This window comes from Pantherophis guttatus, chromosome 5 (genome assembly GCF_059756535.1).
Source record: "Pantherophis guttatus breed Tessera chromosome 5, ASM5975653v1, whole genome shotgun sequence".
In the NCBI taxonomy this organism is placed as follows: Eukaryota; Metazoa; Chordata; class Lepidosauria; order Squamata; family Colubridae; genus Pantherophis; species Pantherophis guttatus.
This window is the reverse complement of record NC_142067.1, coordinates 16,132,466-16,153,321: the sequence shown is the minus strand read 5'-3', so window position 1 is coordinate 16,153,321 and position 20,856 is coordinate 16,132,466. Positions and strand designations below refer to the sequence as shown.

Here is a 20,856-nt window from a genome sequence, read left to right as displayed (position 1 = left end):
TTTAATAAACAATATTTGAGTGTATGGGCAAAAACCCACTGAATAAAAAAATGGACTGTAAGGTTCTTGATCCAATTCAGCAATTCAGTTTGGCCCTTTAATGGTGGGACGCAATCAAATCACCTTCTAATTGAATTTTGACTCAAAGGTTTACATAGCCTTAACATTTAATAATTAACCACCTGGCAAACTGAGCAAACATCCTATTCAAGGAGTCACAGTTCCTTCACAGTATGCAAAGATATTTCTTCTTCTTCTTCTTCTTCTTCTTCTTCTTCTTCTTCTTCTTCTTCTTCTTCTTCTTCTTCTTCTTCTTCTTCTTCTTCTTCTTCTTCTTCTTCTTCTTCTTCTTCTTCTTCTTCTTCTTCTTCTTCTTCTTCTTCTCCTCCTCCTCCTCCTCCTCCTCCTCCTCCTCCTCCTCCTCCTCCTCCTCCTCTTCTTCTTCTTCTTCTTCTTCTTCTTCTTCTTCTTCTTCTTCTTCTTCTTCTTCTTCTTCTTCTTCTCCTCCTCCTCCTCCTCCTCCTCCTCCTCCTCCTCCTCCTCCTCCCTTCTTCCCTCTCTCCCCCCCTTTTCCTCTCCCTCTTTCTCCCCCTCCTTCTCCCTCCTCTTCCCTCCTCTATCTCCTCTGCCGCCTCAAATGAGATGAGGAGCATCTAATTTGAGATGAGCAACTTAATTTGCCTTCTGGATGCCATCCTGCACTTTTGCCCAATGATTTAAACATTTTGTCACTGCTAAATTCTGTTTCTGCATTAAGCCTTAAAATATGAATAACCTTAAAATGTCGCTTTAAGCAGGAAAATAAAAGGATTGTATAGAATTTTATATGAACCTTGCAGTGAAAATGTCACTGAAACAGGGCAATTATTTGTTAGAAAATTTTTCCTTTTCTTCCTTGTTCAATTCCTATTAAAATGTTCAATGTTTACCTAGTAATTAGAATTTTGCTTTTTTTAATGTTTATTTTTTTCAGCAGCAATAGGATTTCTTGGAAGGCCCATTAAAAAAAACTAAATAATTGCTGGCATATGTGTAATTATTGCCTGACATTTCAAAATGTGATTCCAGGATATATATCACACAAGTTACAAGGTTCTTGCTAGTAGGCAGCATAATTCCAAGGTAATTCTCAAGGGCTTCCTTGATAAGCATTATACTCCTACCAGCATTTGCAAGACCTACCTGAGATCAATGTAGATGTAACATTTTTCACTCATGTCAATGGAAACATTTCCTCCTACAGCCAACTGTAGGTTGGGGAAGAGAGGAGACAAATTCCAGTCTGAACATCTGACTGACTGTGCAACCAACCAATAATGTCTAGGAAATGGTGGATAATGAATGTCTGAGGCCACCACTTGGGCTCCAACTTCGTTATGATGATAATGATACGACATCACTGGAAGGATTTTATCTGTTCTTCCAGGGTTTGAGAGAGAGGGATAAGGTGGGAATGGGAATGGGAGGCCTCCAAGAACCAATTCATTTCCATCTACACTCTTACAACTCTTCCAAAGCAGCCAAAATAACAATTTTGACTGACTGATCTGGAAGTGTTGAAATCTGCAACTCCTACACTGCAAAAACATACAACTATACAACTTGACTAGGGCAAAGCAATAGACGCAATTTAAATAGACTTCCGTAAAGCCTTTGATTCAGTGGTACACGACAAACTACTTCCAAAAGTATAAACATGTGGTTCATAGGTTGTGGACTGTAGTTTAGGCACAAACCCTCCTTATTTCTTTTGCATTATTATCCCATTGAGAAAAACCTTTCTTTTCCACTTTGGTGCTATCCAATAGTTCCACTTGTGAAATACAGGGTCTGTCGTGCCTAGTTAGCTTCTTTAAAGCACAAGATTGGAAAAAAGTTGGGCAAGATTTCATTGAGGTATGACTTAATGATACAGTATTTACTTTGCATACATATATATTCTCATGACAGTACCTGATTTCAGCTATGAGATTGTTAAAGATTTTCTGAGTGTTGAATTACTATTAAACAGTAATTCAAAGGCCACTCTCTGTGAGAGTAGATAGGTTTCTACCAGAAAAGAAAGAAAGAAAGAAAGAAAGAAAGAAGAGAAGGAAGGAAGAAAGAAGGAAGGGAAGGAAGGAGAGAGAAAAGGGGAGGGAGGAAAGGAAGGAAGAAAAGAAAGGAAGGAAGGAAGGAAGGAAGGAAGGAAGGAAGGAAGGAAGGAAGGAAGGAGAAAAAATTCACTTGACTCCTTAGCTGTCAAATCTGTTTTACATTTGCCAGCTGGAAACTTCAAAAATATAGAAGATGTTGCAAGATTTTAATAAAATGACATTATATGTGTCAGAATACAAACTGGAATGTATTTGAATACACTCTGTGAATGCATTTATTTAATATAATTTTATACTGTCTTCTTTGTAAACTGGTTATAGAATTCATGGAAAGCATTCCTACTGAATCAGTTATGTAAATAAATTCCATTAAAATTAATAATACACTGAAGTTAGCTTAAATAAATGTCTATTTTACATCACTTGAACTTCTAATAAGTGATTTTTTTTACCATATAAGTAACAATAAACAACAATTTTAAAAAACAGCATTAAGCCAAACAGAGCCAAGTAATCTAAATAATTGGCAGATTAAATTAACGGTTCTTTTTACATTCACAGTATTAACTGTCTTAAAGGAAAAAAAACAAAGGAAAGGAAAAGAAAGCAAGAATGTTCTTATTAACTTAAAAGGAAATGCCATCAGTATTTTAATCCTAGATAAAAAACAAAACTTAAAAGGTGGAATAGACCCAGAGTAACCTTGAAAATGCCATTGGTCCTTCTTTTAAGATTATAAAAAGAGTTAAAATTATCTCCTTGCTTTGGGTCTTTAAATTAGTTCTTACATGATCCCTCTGCATTGCTTTTCTGACATGTCTTTTTCCCTACTTTTTTCTTGTTCTCTTTTATCTCTAAGTCTAGGAGTCACTCTTTTAATTTCTCATAGTGTCTGTAATGTACTATTGCTGGAAATAAGAGTGGCAGTTTCTTCTATAAACTCGGGACAGTCTCTAGTGGCTATCAATCCTTATCCTAATCCATCAAATGATGAAAAATAGTAAACTAACTCCCACCGTGATCTCAAGAACTGATTAAGTTCTCAACAGAATGGGAAAAAAAAATATTTAAAATGAAACGTTGTAAATATCAGGTACTCTCAACTACTAGTAGCGGGATTTTTTTGTGTAGATACATTAAATTAAGACCAGAAGGGAGATTTTAACTGACATTGAATACACGTTCTTCTTGTACCTACATTGACAAGCTTTACTATGGGGAAACATAGTGTTGACGTACAATGTCTAGCTTGCCCTCAAAGAAGTCAACATGAAACAAAGAATTTAATCAAAAGAGTTGGTTACCTCCCAGGCTATTACTAATTCATGTCGTCTTCCACTTCTGCCACTGACATTAGCAGGAGCCATCTTTGGCACTGTGGACAGAAAGAATAATTAGAGAAAAGAAAACCAATCAGAACATCCAAGTTAGAACATAGAATAATAGGGTTAGAAGGGACCTTGGAGGTCTTCTAGTCCTCCATTGAGCCGAGGTGGTGCAGTGGTTAGAGTGCAGTACTGCAGCTACTTCAGCTGACTGCTAGTTCAGCAGATCAGCGGATCAAATCTCACCGGCTCAAGGTTGACTCAGCCTTCCATCCTTCCGAGGTGGGTAAAATGAGGACCCAGATTGTTAGGGGGCAATATGCTATTTAGTATACTGTCTTTGGTGTAAGCCGCCCAGAGTCCTCGGAGAGTGGGCGGCATAGAAATATGAATAATAAAAATAAATAAATAAAAAAATAGTCCAACCTCCTGCTCGAGGAGTCCAAAGGAGACCTAAAAAATTGCTGGGTTGTTGTTGTTTTTTACAATTTTTAATTTTTTTCCTCTATTGCAAAAAATGTCGTCCCTCCCACACACAGACACCTTCCCCATAACAATTCACTCTATTCCTGGAGTGATTCAAATGTCAGGACATTTCACAAAACTTCTCCATTTGCTTAAGAAAGAGAAAGAAAAGTCACTATTCTGTTTTTTTTTAGAGCAGTAGCATTAGGTTGTATTCTCTAGCAAATACACAGCGCTATGACTTAATGCAGGGGTGTGAAACTCGCATTGTCACAGTATCGTCACGTGACGTATTGCAACTTTTTCCCCCTTCGCTAAACTGGGCATGGCTGTGGGCAGTGCGTGATGCATCTGGCCCACGGGCCGTAAATTTGACAGCCCTAACTTAATGGGATGAGCTGATTCATACAATGAGGGCTATATTTCCATTACACTTTGGATTTCCAAATGTTTACTTTGATATCTTCAGACAATGGTAAGTAGGTATCCAGAAGATATCATAATGAGCTTCCACCCATCACATTTGCTTCTTAATCCCCTCACACACATGTCCAATAGATGTCCAGTACAAATAATAATAATGAAAATATAAGAAAACAATCCCTCAGGTTTTCAATCAATTTTGATATCTTCAGACAATGGTAAGTAGGTATCCAGAAGAAGGGTCTTATGGGAAACAGAGATACTAAAAGCACAACAATTGCAACAATTCTGACAGAAGAAAGAAATGGAGGTCAGAGGAAGAAAACTCTTACACAGTTTTTAAAACCTTTTTACGCACGCTATATTTCTATGACCTATTTTATACTTATTTGACTTGCTCAGCATTGAATGTTATATGTCTATAAGTTGAACATACTTCTGCCGTGAATAAAGAAAGCGGAAGAAACCAATAATGCTACCCTCCTCTCTCCCCCTCCCGAAAAAGGCTTAGTAAAGATCAGAAGCAAAACAAAACAAAACAAAAAAACCACATACAGGACATGGGAAGAAGGACAGATCACAAAAGAAGGCTTCAAATAAAAAAAGTTAGCCTCACAGAGGCTAACTTTAAGCAAATAGAATAAAATAATAGAGTTGGAAGGGACCTTGGTGGTCTTCTAGTCTAACCCTCTGCTTAGGCAGAAAACCCTACACCACTTCAGACAAATGGTTATCCAACATTTTCTTAAAAACTTCCAGTATTGGAGCATTCACAACTTCTGGAGGCAAATTGTTCCACTGATTAATTGTTCTAACTGTCAGGAAATTTCTCCTAAATTCTACGTTCTTCTCTCCTTGATGAGTTTCCACCCATTGCTTCTTGTCCTGCCCTCAGGTGCTTTGAAGAATAGTTTGACTCCCTCTTATTTGTGGCAGCTCCTCAAATATTGGAACACTGCTATCATGTCTCCCCTGGTCCTTCTTTTCATCAAACTAGACATACCCAGTTCCTGCAACCGTTCTTCATTTGTTTTAGCCTCCAGTCCCCTAATCATCTTTGTTGCTCTTCTCTGCACTCTTTCTAGAGTCTCCACATCTTTTTTACATCGTGGCGACCAAAACTGGATGCAGTATTCCAAGTGTGGCCTTACCAAGGCATTATAAAGTGGTATTAACAGTTCACGTCATCTTGATTCTATCTCTCTGTTTATGCAGATGAAATCTCACGATGAATTGCCCAGCTACCGAAGAATTATAAGGAAAGGTTTTGGGTATGTACAAAATAAATGAAGAAAATGACTTGAATAATAGCTGGTTAATGCTAAGAGATGCTACCTGATGGACTCATATAACCTTTTTGAAAAACCTTGTGAAATTTATGAAATAACATACAACTGAAGAAGAGTAAATATTATCCTTTTTTGTCAAAAAGCAGAAAAACATAGATACCTGAGAAGATTCTAAAGGAAGATTAATCTGGAAAACACCTTAAAAACAATGCTGGATGTACCAGAAGGCAGCATATTATTTGTCATGAGCAAATCTCTAGATGACTCAAAACCGGAGCACTTGCTAATATCCAAAATGAAAGAAACAACATTTAAAATGATCTTGATAGATGGGAGGAATGGTCTGAAAATAAAAGAATGCAATGCAAGACGGACAAGTGCAAAATTGTGCAAGAAGCCAAAGGCCCTGGGTTTTATAAGAGTTGGGGTACTCCACTTGCTAATGTTATTTGTGCGAAATTTCCTGGTAGAGTAGCGATTGCAAACTGAATAGGAGCCAGTAATGTGATTAGGCTGGGGGGAAAAAAACCCCTGGCAAATGCATTTAGACCACTTACTAAAATCCATCTGGTATCTATTGTTAGATTAGTCTACATTTAGTCATTCAACATAAAGACAGCTTTTTGGTTTTCTGATATCTGAGGATCTCTGCGGGGTACAGAATGTCATCAACTTCTGGGAAAGCTACTGACTCGTTAAGGAGAGAGCTGGATATACACAAGCCTGCTAGTGGTGGGATTCAAATAATTTAACAACCGGTTCGCCCAGGGTCAGGTTGGCCGTCATGGGAGGCGTGGCCCATCCTTGTCCTCCAGCTCTGCTTCACATGTGGGACGAACCTCCCGTGATGGCCAACCTGACCCTGGGTGAACTTTTTGTTAAATTACTCTCCCCACCACTATCAAAGTGGATCCTGGGTGCTGCGCTGCAATGGAGAAATGGGCAACGGCGCGGCCAGCATGAGGGAAAAGGCATCCTTCCCTTCCCTTGGCCACTCCATTGCCCGTTTCTCCATTGCAGCACAGTGACCAGGATCCACTTTTATAGTGTATGTGTGTGTGTGTGTGTGTGTGTGTGTAATTTAACAACCGGTCCACCTGAACTGGTGGAAACTGGCTGAATCCCACCATTGAAGCCTGCCTGATAATTTGGAATAGATATAAACTAGATGTTATGGGGACGTGGTGGCTCAGTGGCTAAGACGCTGAGTTTGTCGATCAGAAGGTCGGCAGTTCAGCAGTTCGAATCCCTAGTGCCGCGTAACGTGGTGAGCTCCCATTACTTGTCCCAGCTTCTGCCAACCTAGCAGTTCGAAAGCATGTAAAAAATGCAAGTAGAAAAATAGGGACCACCTTTGGTGGGAAGGTAACTGCATTCCATGCGCCTTTGGCGTTGAGTCATGCAGGTCACATGACCACAGACACGTCTTCGGACAGCGCTGGCTCTTCGGTTTTGAAACGGAGATGAGCACCGCCCCCTAGAGCCGGAAACAACTAGCACACATATGCAAGGAAACCTTTACCTTTACCTTTTTAGATGTTATGGGGGAAAACAGTTAATTCTGAGTCTTACTTACTATCTAAACTACACAAGTAGTCCTTGAGTTACACCTGCAATGGAGCTGCATGTTATGGTTGTAAGTAGTCATGGTTGCAAAACAGGTCAGCCATATGGCTATCCTGATTTTATGACCTTTTTTGGAGGGGTCATTAAATAAACTCCACGGTCATTATTGCTTGTAAATTGAGGATTACCTGTAAGCACAACAAACATCTACATTTTTCACACTTATGACCATTGCAGCATCCCCATGGTCACCTGATCAAAATTCAGACACTTGGCAACTGGCATGCAATTATGATGGTTGTAGTGTCCTGTGATCATGTGACTGCCTTTTGTGACCTTCTGAAAATCAAAGTCAATGGGGAAGCCAGATTCCCATAACAACCTTGTTACTAATTTAACAACGGGCGTAATTCTCTTAACAACTGTTACAACAAAGGTCGTAAATTGGGGCAAAACTTGCTTAACCAATGTCTTAGCAACAGAAATGTTGGGCTCAATTGTGGTTGTAAGTCGAGGATTACCTGTATTGTACCAGGACACCTGATTTTTCAAGAAAATGTACAATAAGCTACTATACCAATTGAGTTGGGGGGAACGGGACTGATTCACTTAACAAGCGTGGCAAGAAAGGTTATAAAATGAGGCAAAACTCAGTATACAACTGAATGGAAATGTTGGGCTCAATTGTGGTTGTATGTTGAGGACAATCGGTACACCCGATATAACCACCAGGAATGAACCACTGAAGATTTAGACACAATTGTCAATATTCAATAGCAATCACAAGATTAAGCCATGTGCATAGGCATAGGTTGAGGGATAAGGAAACATCAGGATGCAAGATTGAAAACCTGAGGGATTGTTTTCTTATATTTTCATTATTATTATTTGTATTGGACATTTACCGGACATGTGTGTGAGGGGATTAAGAAGCAAATATGACGGTTGGAAGCTCATTATGATACCTTCTAAAAATTTATATTTAAGGCACCATACTTGGAGCAAAGGATATATTTTATTTCCCCCTATTATAAAGAATGAACATACTGTACATTTTCATAAGGAAGCTGCAAAGGGTCTCTCAAACGGCTGTAGCTATTGATCTTGATGTCCCAAAAGTGCTTTTTCAGGAGGCAACTGGACTTTCTTGTTTTTTTTCTTTGAAGACGTTTCGCTTCTCATCCAAAAAGCGTCTTCAGCTCTGACTGGATTGTGGGGAATGTAAGGATTTATATTCCTTGCAGACAGCTGGTCATTTGCATCCTTTATAGACGGTCATTGAAGCACTTGGAAGTTTATCTGTGTCCTCGGGGTCACCTGAGTAATGCTCCTGGTTCCAACGGTACTCAGCTGAAGAAGCTTCTTGGATGAGAAATGAAGCGACTTCAAAGAATAAACAAGAAAGTCCAGTTGCCTCCTGAAAAAACACCTTTGGGACAACCATGATCTGGATGACTGAGAATCTCTACAGGCTATTGCTCTTGATGAATCCATAATATCTTCAGGGTTTTGTTTTGTGTGCCTTCGAATCCATCTTGACTTCTGGAAGCTGCATTTTTCAGTTGGAGTTGGAAGCCCAAGCTCACTCAGCTGGCTCTCATACCTAAGGCAGGACCAGAACTCTTGGCCTCCTGGGCATCTTCTAACTCAACTCCTTTAATCACTTCATCAAAGTGGCTCCAGTAGAGATATTAAATATAACAGGCCTTTCTGATGCATTAGAATTTGAAATATTGCTATCTTTCCCTCTCTCTGCCTGCGTCTCCAGCTGCCTGCAGCTTTAATAACTTGACAGCATTAATCATATCTCATATTGTGACATGTAAAACATTGTCTCAGAAGATCCATATCCTTGATGCTATTTTGCTAGGGGGCACCCTTGCGACCTTGGTCAAGTCACTTTGGCTTCCGTTTACCCTGCTGTCCTTAAGTCTGTCATGGCAATTGGATATCTCGGAGGTATTTTTGTCTTTAATTGTTAATGTGGCTTTCATTAGGACTGAGATTAGACAAGCTCCTGAAGTAAGAGCTGAGGTAAATTGAGAGAGAAAGGACACCACAACGAAACACCTTTGCCACAGAAAAAGAGAATGAAAGTAGCAAAGGCAATGAAATGATAGTGAAGCAGGAAGCAAAAGGCAACTGTATTAGTACTATGAAGAAAGCAGTGAAGGACCTGCATTGGTCAGGGATACCAGCAGCCTGTGAGGGGCACTCTTGGCCAATTCAGCTCCCTGTATCTGCTGCCACTTTGCAATACTAAGAGTGAGAAAGGCTTGATTCTTTCAGATCCTATTTACTGATACCAGTCAATCACCAATGAATCCTATGCTCCAATGGGGGGTGTCTGAAGCAACAAGATTGCTCAAGTAGAGAAAGATGCAGCATCACATGTCAACATTCCAGGAGGCCTCCAAGAGTGGAAGTGTCTATAGATACATTTGATGCAAATTGGATGTGGGATTTTAAAAATAGTAAAGGTTCCCCTCGCACATATGTGCTAGTCGTTCCCGACTCTAGGGGGTGATGCTCATCTCCGTTTCAAAGCCGAAGAGCTAGTGCTGTCTGAAGACGTCTCCGTGGTCATGTGGCCAGCATGACTAAATGCCAAAGGTGCACGGAACGCTGTTCCCTTCCCACCAAAGGTAGTCCCTATTTTTCTATTTGCATTTTTTACGTGCTTTCGAACTGCTAGGTTGACAGAAGCTGGGACAAGTAACGGGAGCTCACCCCGTTACGCGGCACTAGGGATTCAAACCACTGAACTGCTGACCTTTTGATCGACAAGCTCAGCGTCTTAGTCACTGAGCCACCACGTCCCTTTATGTGGGATTTACATGCTTTTTATTTTCAGTAGCATCTGGGAATTTGAGGGGGAAAAACATTCAAGGCATAAAATCATTTTTGCATCCAATTTAAAGGGCTATTTCCAGTAGCACCAAGGATCATCCATCCTTGGTGTTCATAGAAGGAAATCTTAGGGTCATAAATGACTGCATTTAAAAGAATAACAGAATTGGAAGGAATTTTGGAGGTCTTTTAGTCCAATCCCCTGCTCAAGCAGGAGACCATACACCATTTCAGACAAATGGCTGTCCAATCTCTTTCTTAAAATCCTTCAGTGATGGAACACCACAATTTATGAGGAAAGCTGTTCCATTGATTTAACTGTTATCACTGTCAGGAAATTTCTCCTTATTTCTAAGTTGGTTGAGTTGGTTGGCTCTCTTTTTCCATCCATTGCTTCTTGAACTGCCTTTGGGTGCCTTGGAGAATAGGTTGACCCCCTCTTCTTTGTGGAAGCCCCTCAGATATTGGAACACTGAGCACTGCTATCATTAATACAGGAAATGGATACGAATGGGGACAGTAGGACTGGGACGGAAGGCACGTTGGTGCGCTTATGCCCACCCCTTACAGACCTCTTAGGAATGGGGTGAGGTCAACAGTAGACAGTCTAAGGTTAAAGTTATGAGGGTTTGGGGATGAAACCACAGAGTCAGGTAGTGCATTCCAGGCATTGACCACTATGTTGCTGAAGTCGTATTTTCTGCAATCGGGTTTGGAGCAATTTACCTTAAGTTTGTATCTATTGTGTACTCATGTATTGAAGCTGAAGTAGTCATTGACAAGTAGGACATTGTAGCAGATAATTTTGTGTACTATGCTTAGGTCAGACTGAAGGTGGCGTAGTTCTAAATTGTCTAATCCCAAAATTTCAAGCCTGGTAGCATAAGGTATTCTGTTGTGAGCAGAGGAGTAGAATACTCTTTTCATGAAATATCTCTGGACTCGCTCAACTGTATTAATGTCTGCTATGCAGTGCAGGTTCCAGACAGATGAGCTGTATTCGAGAATTGGTCTAGCAAAGGTTTTATATGCCCTACAGTACAATTTGCAGTACAATATTACTGGAAAAAAAGCTTCCCAAGTTTAGGTTAACAACTCTTAATGCCTTTTTGGCAATGCTGTCACAGTGAGCTCTGGCACTTAGATCATTAGAGATGAGTACTCCAAGGTCCTTGACAGAGTGAGGGTCGTCTACGAGGTCGTATCTGCCCAGCTTGTATTTGGTGTTCTGATTCTGCAATGTATTTGAATTGGTCTGTCTTGACTCTGATTGGCAGCAGGTATTCACGGTTTGGGGTGGGCATCTTTCTCGACTTTTTCTGGTGATGCCAAAATTCTCCTTGACATTATCTGCATGGAACCCATAACTCATTAATCCTTTGTGTGTAAGCCAAGCCACAATGTGTTTATTTCACTTTGAACTCTGCCATTTGTTTTATAAAGTAAGTCTTATGGCTTAATGTGTTTTGAGACTTTAGTCAGTTACGCTTCATTCAATAAGCCAGAGTTAAGTGAACTGTGGCTTAGAAATAATGTATGAACGAAGTCATTGTTTATACAGAACATTAAGTACTACTACTGTTAAAGTCTCATTCCTTTATAGTGTAAGATCACAATTTAAAATTAAGTTTGTCAGGCATTTGAGAAAACTTTCTATTGTATGGCTGTAAATAGAATAAATAAGCATCCTAGCACTCCATTATAGTTGATTCTTGCATCTGTTTCTTTTCTTAAGGTTCTTTTTATTTTCTCGTTTCATTCTTTTTATCAGTATTCATTGGAGAAACTAACAAGCATGAAGTGAAAATCCATTTACAATAAGCAAAGGATACCAGAGATGGGTTTCAACAGGTTCTGACCAGTTCTGGAGAACCGGTAGCGGAAATTTTGAGTAGTTCGGAGAACCGGTAGTAAAAATTCTGACTGGCCCCGCCCCCATCTATTCTCTGCCTCCCGAATCCCAGCTGATCGGAGGAAATGGGGATTTTGCAGTAACCTTCCCCTGGATTGGGGAGGGAATGGAGATTTTACAGTATCCTTCCCCTGCCACGCCCACCAAGCCATGCTATGCCACCCAGACACACCCACAGAACCGGTAGTAAAAAAAATTGAAACCCACCACTGAAGGATACCCCTTAAGTTCAAACCCACCTAAGGAACATATTTCATATCCCATCTTTACTGGAAATAACTCTAAAAATCTGTGTCAGCTCTTTTAAAACAGTTATTGCAGTGTATTTCACACACTCAGGAAACAAAGGGAAAATTACAGACTGTAATTTCATACTTCAGATGCCCATTTAGGAATGTTGTCTCCATGTGAGGAGAAATTTTTGGCACAGGTTATTTAAGATGCATCCATTGAATAGGCTGTTTCCTATCCAATTGTATGTCTACTGCAATACAGTGATAGAGCCTGAGTTTCAAAGAGCTCAGATATTAACCGATACCACCGTTGATATTTGCCAGGCTCCCTGCCAATGTGACCTGAGTTCATTTAACTTTATATTAAATGAAATTGGATTGAATTAGTCATATTGAAAGTTGGCATTAAATGGGATGCTGGCATGCAGCAAAGTAGAGTGAGTAGATAGCTTTTATCTCCCATCATTTACAATACGCCTTTACAGACTCGCTTAGAAAATGAAAAGGGGAGAAGCTACAGGTATGAGATTTATCAGGAAGGCTGGCAAGTAGAACGACCTCTGCACAATGCAAAGATTTCTTTATTGCTTTGCCTCCATCAAGCAGTTGTCTTGGTTTTTTTCCAGCCCACATGTAGTAACTATACTGATCAAAAAGACGCTGGAGTAGGCAAAGGGGATAGCAAGGAAGAATTCACCAATTGGTGTTCTAGTAAGTGGATCATCCAGGCAACCATTTTGTGAGAGCATCCACAAAATGAGTTGTCCTATCTACAGAAAGAATTTCATATAATACAATCCAATAATAATTGAAACTCTAGGGCAGGGATGTCAAACTCAAGGCTCATGGGCCGGATCCGGCATGCGGGGTGCTTAGATTTGGCCTGTGGGCCTACCCTGGAAACAGTGAAGGACTGGCCTGTGGTCCCTCTGTCAGTGAAAATGGAGCTCTGTTTTCATTGGCAGAAGGCTGCAGGAGGCTGTCGCAGCCGAAAACGGAGCTTGGGAGGGATGCATGCACCCTTCCCGAATGCCATTTTTGCTGGCAGAGGGCTGGAGAAGGCCATCACAGTTGTGCTCTCTCTGGTCTTGCCTTCCTCTGCTGGAGACAATGGATCCCCCCAACCCCGCCTGGGCCACCACAGGTGCCCCTGACACAAGTGACGTCGAGCTGGCTATGCCCACCCTGGCCACACTCACCCTGGCCACACCTACTGCACCCCGAGGTTGAACACAACCCTGATGCGGCCCTCAATGAAATCAAGTTTGACATCCCTGCTCAAGGGTCTCAATTTTCAGATACTTTATCCTGACACCCAATATACTTCTTCTTCCCTTCATTTGGTGGCAGTCACCTACTATCCAAACTAGAAAAGAGATGGTAGAAGACTTTGCACTTTGAGACTTGCAAGACTGATGACAACCCACTCAGGTAAACCAGAAAACACCGGATGAACTAATTCTACTTTATTGTAAGGCCACATTAATAGAATCTGAAAGTATAAATCTCCCACCATCTCTTTTTGCAGCCTAATCAATCAACCTTAACCCTCCCTAAATCTCATTCTCTGTCCGTTAAGCAACTGCAGGCTCCTCCCTCTCTTATCTAATCATTCCCCAGGCAATTCCTCCCCTCATTTCCCCAAGGTCATTCCCACATATCATTAAACTACCAGGTTGACAAAGTGTGATATAGGGTATACAGCAGGAGTGTCAAAATCAATTTCATTGAGGGCCGCATCAGGGTTGTTTTTCACCTCGGGGGCTGGGTGGGCGTGGCCAGGGTGGGCATGGCCAGTTTGATGTCACTTATGTTGGGGGCATCTGTGGTAGGCCGAGTGCTCTGCCAGTGAAAACGGAGCTTGGGAAAGCCACACGTTTTCACTGGCAGAGGGCTGCAGGAGGCTGTCACAGCTGAAAAAGGAGCTTGGGTGGGCCACGCATGGCCCTCCCAAGCTCCGTTTTCACTGGCAGAGGCACTGCAGGCTGGTCCTTTGCTGTTTCCAGGGTGGCACAATGGGCCAGATCTAAGCATTCCGCAGGCCCGATCCAGCCCCCAGGCCTTGAGTTTGACACCCCTGGTATAGAGAGATTTTCCAAAAATTTATATTCTGAATGCCAGAGATTGGTTTTTGACACAGAGATATGTGCTATCACTGAGCTATAGCGTGTGTGTAGATCCTAAAATAAGCGTTAATTAACTTTTACATAAATGTGGTAGTCTGAAAAAAAATGAAGAGATAAGGAAGAATTTGGTCCCAGTTCAAGTAGCTTACACCAATATGACTTTACAGCTCTGTTTATTAATTAAAATCTGCGGGGAAAATGGTAACTTTCTGATCAGATTAAAAAAATGTTAATTTGAAGCATTGTATTATTCATTGCTTTATTCTTCAGAGGATCGACTTTTGAATCCGCCCTTCTCTTTGCCCTCCTTAATTCTTGGACACACGCTGGTATTGATAAATGTCACCATCTTATTAGCTCAAGGAATCTGGTGTGCATGCATGATTAGCAGGGCAAACTGTGATCCTACTCAATTCTGAATGTTACTTCTCCATGAATAGATAATGTAATTGATGCCATGCCCCAAGGCCACAAATGGCCAGCTGCTTCAATGGAATGCCTTCTGTGTTAAAATTCATGTACTATATTGCCTGTTTTGCAACTGGTACACCTGCGAATATGAATCACTAAGAGAATGACAAGTATAGTGGAATAACAGAATAAGAGAGTTGAAAGGGATCTTGGAGGTCTTCTAGTCCAACCCCCTGCTCTGGCAGGAAACCCTATACATTTTGGACAAATGGTTGTCCAATTTCTTCTTAAAAGCTTCCAGTGTTGGAGGATTCACAACTTCTGGAGGCAAGTTGTTCCACTGATTGATCTAACTGTCAGGAAATTTCTCCTTAATTCTAAGTTGCTTTTCTCCTTGATTAGTTTCCATCCATTGCTTCTTGTCCTGCCTTCAGGTGCTTTGGAGAATAGACTGACACTCCCCCCCCCCACTCTTCTTTGTGGCAGTCCCATAGATATTGGAACATTTCTATCATGTCACCCCAATTCTTCTTTTCATTTGACACACCCAATTCCAGCAACTGTTCTTTATCTGTTTTAATATAAAACTGCCTATGCTTAAAATAGAGATTCGGTTTGATAAAATGGTCATTGAACATAACAAAAACGGCAACAACATCTAACAGGTTGCTTTTAATTAATAATTTTAATTGTAGCTCTCTCTCACTTGATCTCTTTTTATCTCTGCATGCATAGCACACCACCACTTTTGTATTAGCATGATCTATGAACCGAAATTGTGAACATTTAAATCTGTGTTGTTTAACTTATCCTATCCAAACTGGCTTCTAAAGACATTTTTTACTTTTTTTAACATCTTCTAAAATTACCTCCTACGTAATTAATAATTGATAGCTAGGTTGGGGTAAAGGTTGAGATGGTCTAATAATTAGACTAGTATTTTGTATGTTTACTACCTTACTTAGAAAATAATAAAGGCAGGATTTAAAAAATATCTAATAAACAAACAAATAATAATAAAAAATAAACAAGGCTGTCAATTTTCTGTTCTCCATCTATGAAGGGAATTGTTTGTTTGCCAGTAAATGGAGCGATGTTGATTGAAAAGTAGATTGTATATTTCCAAAAATGGATAACCAACCATTATTTAATTCTTTACTCATCTACATTACTTTCTGGAAAATCCTAGATGTAATTTTATTTATTTATTTATGCAGTTTGCATACTGTTTTTTCCCAAAAAATAAGACCCTGTCTTATATTTATTTTAACCCTGAAATAAGCACTTGGTGTTATTGCCATGCGCTCAAAAGCCCAATTGGGTTTATTATCAGAGGATGTCTTATTTTGGGGCAAACAGGGTAGCAGCTTATCTTACACCAGTGACTTTGCCAATCTTATGCCATTTTTTCATCTTATAAGACCCTGTTGAAATAGGTGCAGATTGACCTCATGTTCTACTGAAAACTCTTAATTTCAATCAATCAGAATAGAGTTGGAAGGCACCTTGGAGGTCTTCTAATCCAAACCACTGCTCAAGCAGGATATCCTATACCATTTCAGATAAGTGTCTGTCCAATCTTTTCTTAAAAACCTCCAGTGGTGGAGCACCCACAACTTCTGGAAGCAAGCTGTTAATTGTCCTCACTGTTAGGAAGTTTATTCTTAATTCCAGGTTGCTTCTTTCCTTGAGTAGTTTCCATCCATTGTTTCTTGTCTTGCCTTCTAGTGCTTTGGAAAATAAGTTGACCCCCTCTTCTTTGTGGCAGCCCCTCAAATACTGGACTACTGCTATCAGAGGTGATATTCAGCAGGTTCTGACCAGTTCTGGAGAACTGGTAGCAGAAATTTTGAGTAGTTTGGAGAACCGGTAAATACCACCTCTGACTGGCCCTGCCCCCATCTGTTCTCTGCCTCCCGAGTACCAGCTGATCAGGAGGAAATGGGGATTTTGCAGTAACCTTCACTTGGAGTGGGTTGGGAATGGGGATTTTATAGTATCCTTCCCCTGCCACACCCACCAAGCCACCGCCCACTAAGGCATGCCCACAGAACCAATAGTAAATTTTTTTGAATCCCACCACTGACTGCTATCATGTCACCCCTAGTCCTTATTTTTTCTAAACTGGCCATAACCAATTCTTGCAACCATTCTTCACATAGTTTTGTCTCCAGGCCCTTAATCAGGGGTGAAATGCTCCCAGTTCGGACTGGCTCGGGCGAGAAGGTAGCGATGATGGCCAGTGGTTCGGAGAATCGGTAGCAATGGCAGCTAGAGGCCACACCCAACCTGCCGCTGAATTAAATAAACAGTGTGTGTTTGCGCAGCCGGTGCATGGACCAGAGCAGCTCATTCAAGAAGGAGAGTGAGCAACTCCGGTACCTTTCGGGCGCTTGCCTTCCCTGACAGCCAGCAGCGGGAGAAAGGTGAGCAATAGGAGAATGGTGCATTCCCCGACTCCGGGGAATGGGGCGGGTGGGCAGAGCCATGTGGCAAAAGGCGAGCAGGCAGCAGCTCCGCGGCAAGACCAGAGGCGGGGAATGGGGCGGGTGGGCGGAGCTGCGGGAGAAAGGTAAGGACACGCCGGCAGAATAGAAATTTAAAAAGTTGTTCTACCGGGTTCTGTGGGCGTGGCTTGGTGGGAGGGGGGTCTTGTGACTGAGTGGGCGTGGCTGTGAGTGACATCGAGTTGGCCATGCCCACTCAGTCACAGGACACCCCCCCCCACCAAGCCACGCCCACAGAACCGGTAGGGAAAAAATTTAGATTTCACCCCTGCCCTTAATCATCTTAGTTGCTCTTCTTTTCACTTTTTCCGAAGTCTCAACATCTTTTTTGGAATGTGGTGACCAAAACTGGATGCAGTATTCCAAGTGTGGTCTTACCAGGGCTTTATAAAAAGGTACTAATACTTCACATGATTTAAATTCTATTCCTCTGTTTATACAACCAAGGGCTCAAGCCATTTAAAGATGCTAGGTCACATCAACCTGGTAAATTCATCAAGTATTCCATGTATATCTGAAGCTTTTTTAAAAAATGCCATGAGAATGACATAATTTTGTTACAAAAGAGAAAAAGCAAGTTTTGAAATGGCTTACAATTATGAACAACAATAAACAGTGAAGGTTAAAAAGGCATTCGTTTACTGTCCTCCTTAAAAAAGAAGGAAACCTCAAAAGATTGAGAATCCATCAATCTGGATACTTAAAAAGCTAGCATAAAAATGAATCTGACCCTGAACCTAAACAATGGTTAACCAGGCTGTCAACAAAAATACATTCAAAGACAAACTTCACAAATCTGCCACTTACTTCAATGGATTTCAACAAATCCAGTGACTCAATTTATTGTCATTTATATAGACTATAAGATACCATGCTCCAAAACACACATTAAGGTTTAAAGCTATTATGTATTTAGACCATTTATAGCATGTATGCCTGCCAACTGAGGGGTGAAAACAAATACAAGTTGGTTGGGGGGGTTTTGTGTGGACAAATTGCCAACAAAAATTAGGGTCGATGCCATTCTCCCCTTATGAAACCGTGAATTCATTAAAATTCATTCTATTTTACTGCCTGCCGTACTCAGACAGTTTTCCACTGCAGTTCTCTCTTTTTTTAAATTAAAGAACAAATGAACAGTCCTGCTTAAGAGCTTATCATACATATTTTATGTTGTTTGCAAGATAAATAGAAGTCTTCAGTTGTCAATTCTATTGCTTAGCGCATTGTAAGCCACCCTGAGTCTCCGGAGAAGGGCGGCATATAAATAAAATTAAAAAAAAATAAAAAATTCAAGCATGTAAATTATGTAGACTGATTTTTAAAAAAAATCTACATAGAGTCTACATACAGTCTACATAGGAGCCTGAGTGGCATAGGAGGCTAATGCCTCCTACTAAGGCAGCATTTAACATCCAGCTGCCTGCAATTATTACAAGTTCAATTCTCACCAGGCTCAAGGTCGACTCAGCCTTCCATCCTTTCTAAGGTGGGTAAAATGAGGACCCGGTTTGTGGGGGCAATAAGCTGACTTTGTATAAATATATACAAAAGTATGAAGGCTATTGCTTAATGCATTGTAAGCTGCCCTGAGTCTCCGGAGAAGGGTGGCATATAAAAATAAATAAATAAAAAAAAATAGATCCTTTTATTAGCTTTCTGGCTTGTCCAGCTGATCATACAATACCACAACTACTGTGATAGTTCTAGTTCAGTAGTTCCAGAAAGTTTCTGCTGTTATCTTCTACCTGCTCTAGCTGGCATGGGCAATGACAATAGATTGGGAAAGGATTAAATGCCCTGATCCTACTTATTCTCCAGGTTTCCCTTTCTTTTCCCTTCCTTTAAAAAAAAAAAGTTTTAGCTTTTTATCTTTTTTCAGATTCCTTTTTGTTCTTTCCAACCCATCAAAGCGTTGGAAATAAATGGTGAGAACTCTGTCTTTTTGTAGGATATCTTTCTGAAAACTCAGCTGCAACGGAGCAGATTTGGAGGGGTGGGAGAAGCTGGGAAAAAGGAAGTTTAGGCTAAATCTCAATTTCATTCTGTTAAATCTCAGTTGGATTTTCTAAGTGGCTGAGGAAAAAAATGAATCCTGATGGGACAATGCAGTTCGACGGTGATTTAGAATGCGGAATACTCCCCCTATTCCTGGAGGTGGTATTCAGCTGGTTCAGACCGGTTCGGGCAAATCGGTAGTGGAAATGAAGTCCTATTTAGGCACATTTTTGAGGCCGGGTGCATGCACAGAAGATGTGCGCACAAGCAAAGCGCATGCACACATGCTCACATTTGCAAACCGGTAGGGAAAGTAAGTGAATACCACCCCTGCCCATTCCAAATCCCATTCTCTCTTCGAGTTACTTGACTAGGAGTAGAATATGTGCAGCCTTTTCTATGCTTTCTATTCAGAAAACAACAACACCACCAGTCACATCATAGTGGGAGAGCAGAATCACTCCAGGCTTTGATATCATCCATGTATTGTGTCAAATATGCAGATGACACAAAATTGCAGTCTACCCAACACCCAAAATAAGAGAATGAGATCATAATAGTTTGGACAGGTTGGAGAAGAGATATGAAATCCTTTTCTTCTATGTGCTGGTAAACACTTGGAGCAGATTCTACAGACCTTTCCATTAAACTATTGAGAGGTTATAATATATTTAGTACTTATCACATTAACCTACCTCACAGAGGAACTGAGAAAATAGAATAGTTTAGATATTGTAAGTATGTATGTTTCTAAACCTCGATAAAGATTCTGAGTCCAAATTACAAAAGCAACATAGCAATAGCACTTAGACTTATATACCGCTTTACATCTCTTTATAGCCCTCTCTAAGCAGTTTACAGAGTCAGTATATTGCCCCCAACAGTCTGGGTCCTCATTTTATCCACTTCGGAAGGATGGAAGGCTGAGTCAACCTTGAGCCTGGTGAGATTTGAACTGCCAAACTGCAGGCAGTCGGCAGGCAGCAGAAGTAGCCTGCAGTACTGCATTCTAACCACTGCGCCACCAAGATTCATAATGAAGATAAATGAAATGAAGAATGAAGATAAATGAAAACCATAGAGTGTTTAAGTGGCAATCCAAGTGGAAAAGATGTTTCCTGCCTGCTTCAGACAGAAAGATGTTTTAAGTGGAGGCTGTTTAAAGTCATAGAAAAGCAAGAAATCAGAGATTCAGTGAATAAAAAAAAGAATACATCCAAATGCCAGTGCAAGGACGGTCATTGTCCTCTAAGATTCTACAAACATCCTCAGCCAATATTTGATCTTGTGTCTGAGGTTTCCATAAAAATTTGCATCACAGTGGTGTGTCTTACGCTTTAAGGTACTTCCAAATTCTCAATCATTTTAAAATTGGTCGTATCTAGAAGATGGTCTTACCTGCTTCTTTGGTTCGGATCACTTTAGATGGTGTGCTTGGATCTCCTGTTCCAATTTTGTTAGTTGCTACAACTCTAAATTCATACTCTACCCATGGGTTCAGTTCAATTGCCGTTGCAGATTCCAGGTCACCCCCTATGTGTTCAGGAACTGTGAAGAACGAAGGATTAAAGCATGCTCCCTAGAATTTCTCTCTAATCAATAAACCGAAGCTAGAGGAAACAACCCAGACTTCGTGGCACAATTAAGAATTTGAC

The 20,856-nt window shown here is 40.7% G+C and overlaps 1 protein-coding gene across 8 annotated transcripts in view; it reads right to left on the bottom strand.

Moving 5' to 3' along the window:
• CNTN5 (contactin 5) overlaps positions 1–20,856 on the bottom strand; it is an 827,378-nt gene that overhangs the window by 36,142 nt on the left and 770,380 nt on the right. For all 8 annotated transcript variants that reach the window (XM_087894620.1, XM_087894619.1, XM_087894622.1 and 5 more), the window contains 2 exons: positions 20,600–20,749; positions 3,401–3,471 (listed from right to left, as the gene is read on the bottom strand). In XM_087894620.1, coding sequence (XP_087750746.1) covers positions 3,401–3,471; positions 20,600–20,749 — 221 coding nt within the window. The remainder of the gene's footprint in view (positions 1–3,400; positions 3,472–20,599; positions 20,750–20,856) is intronic.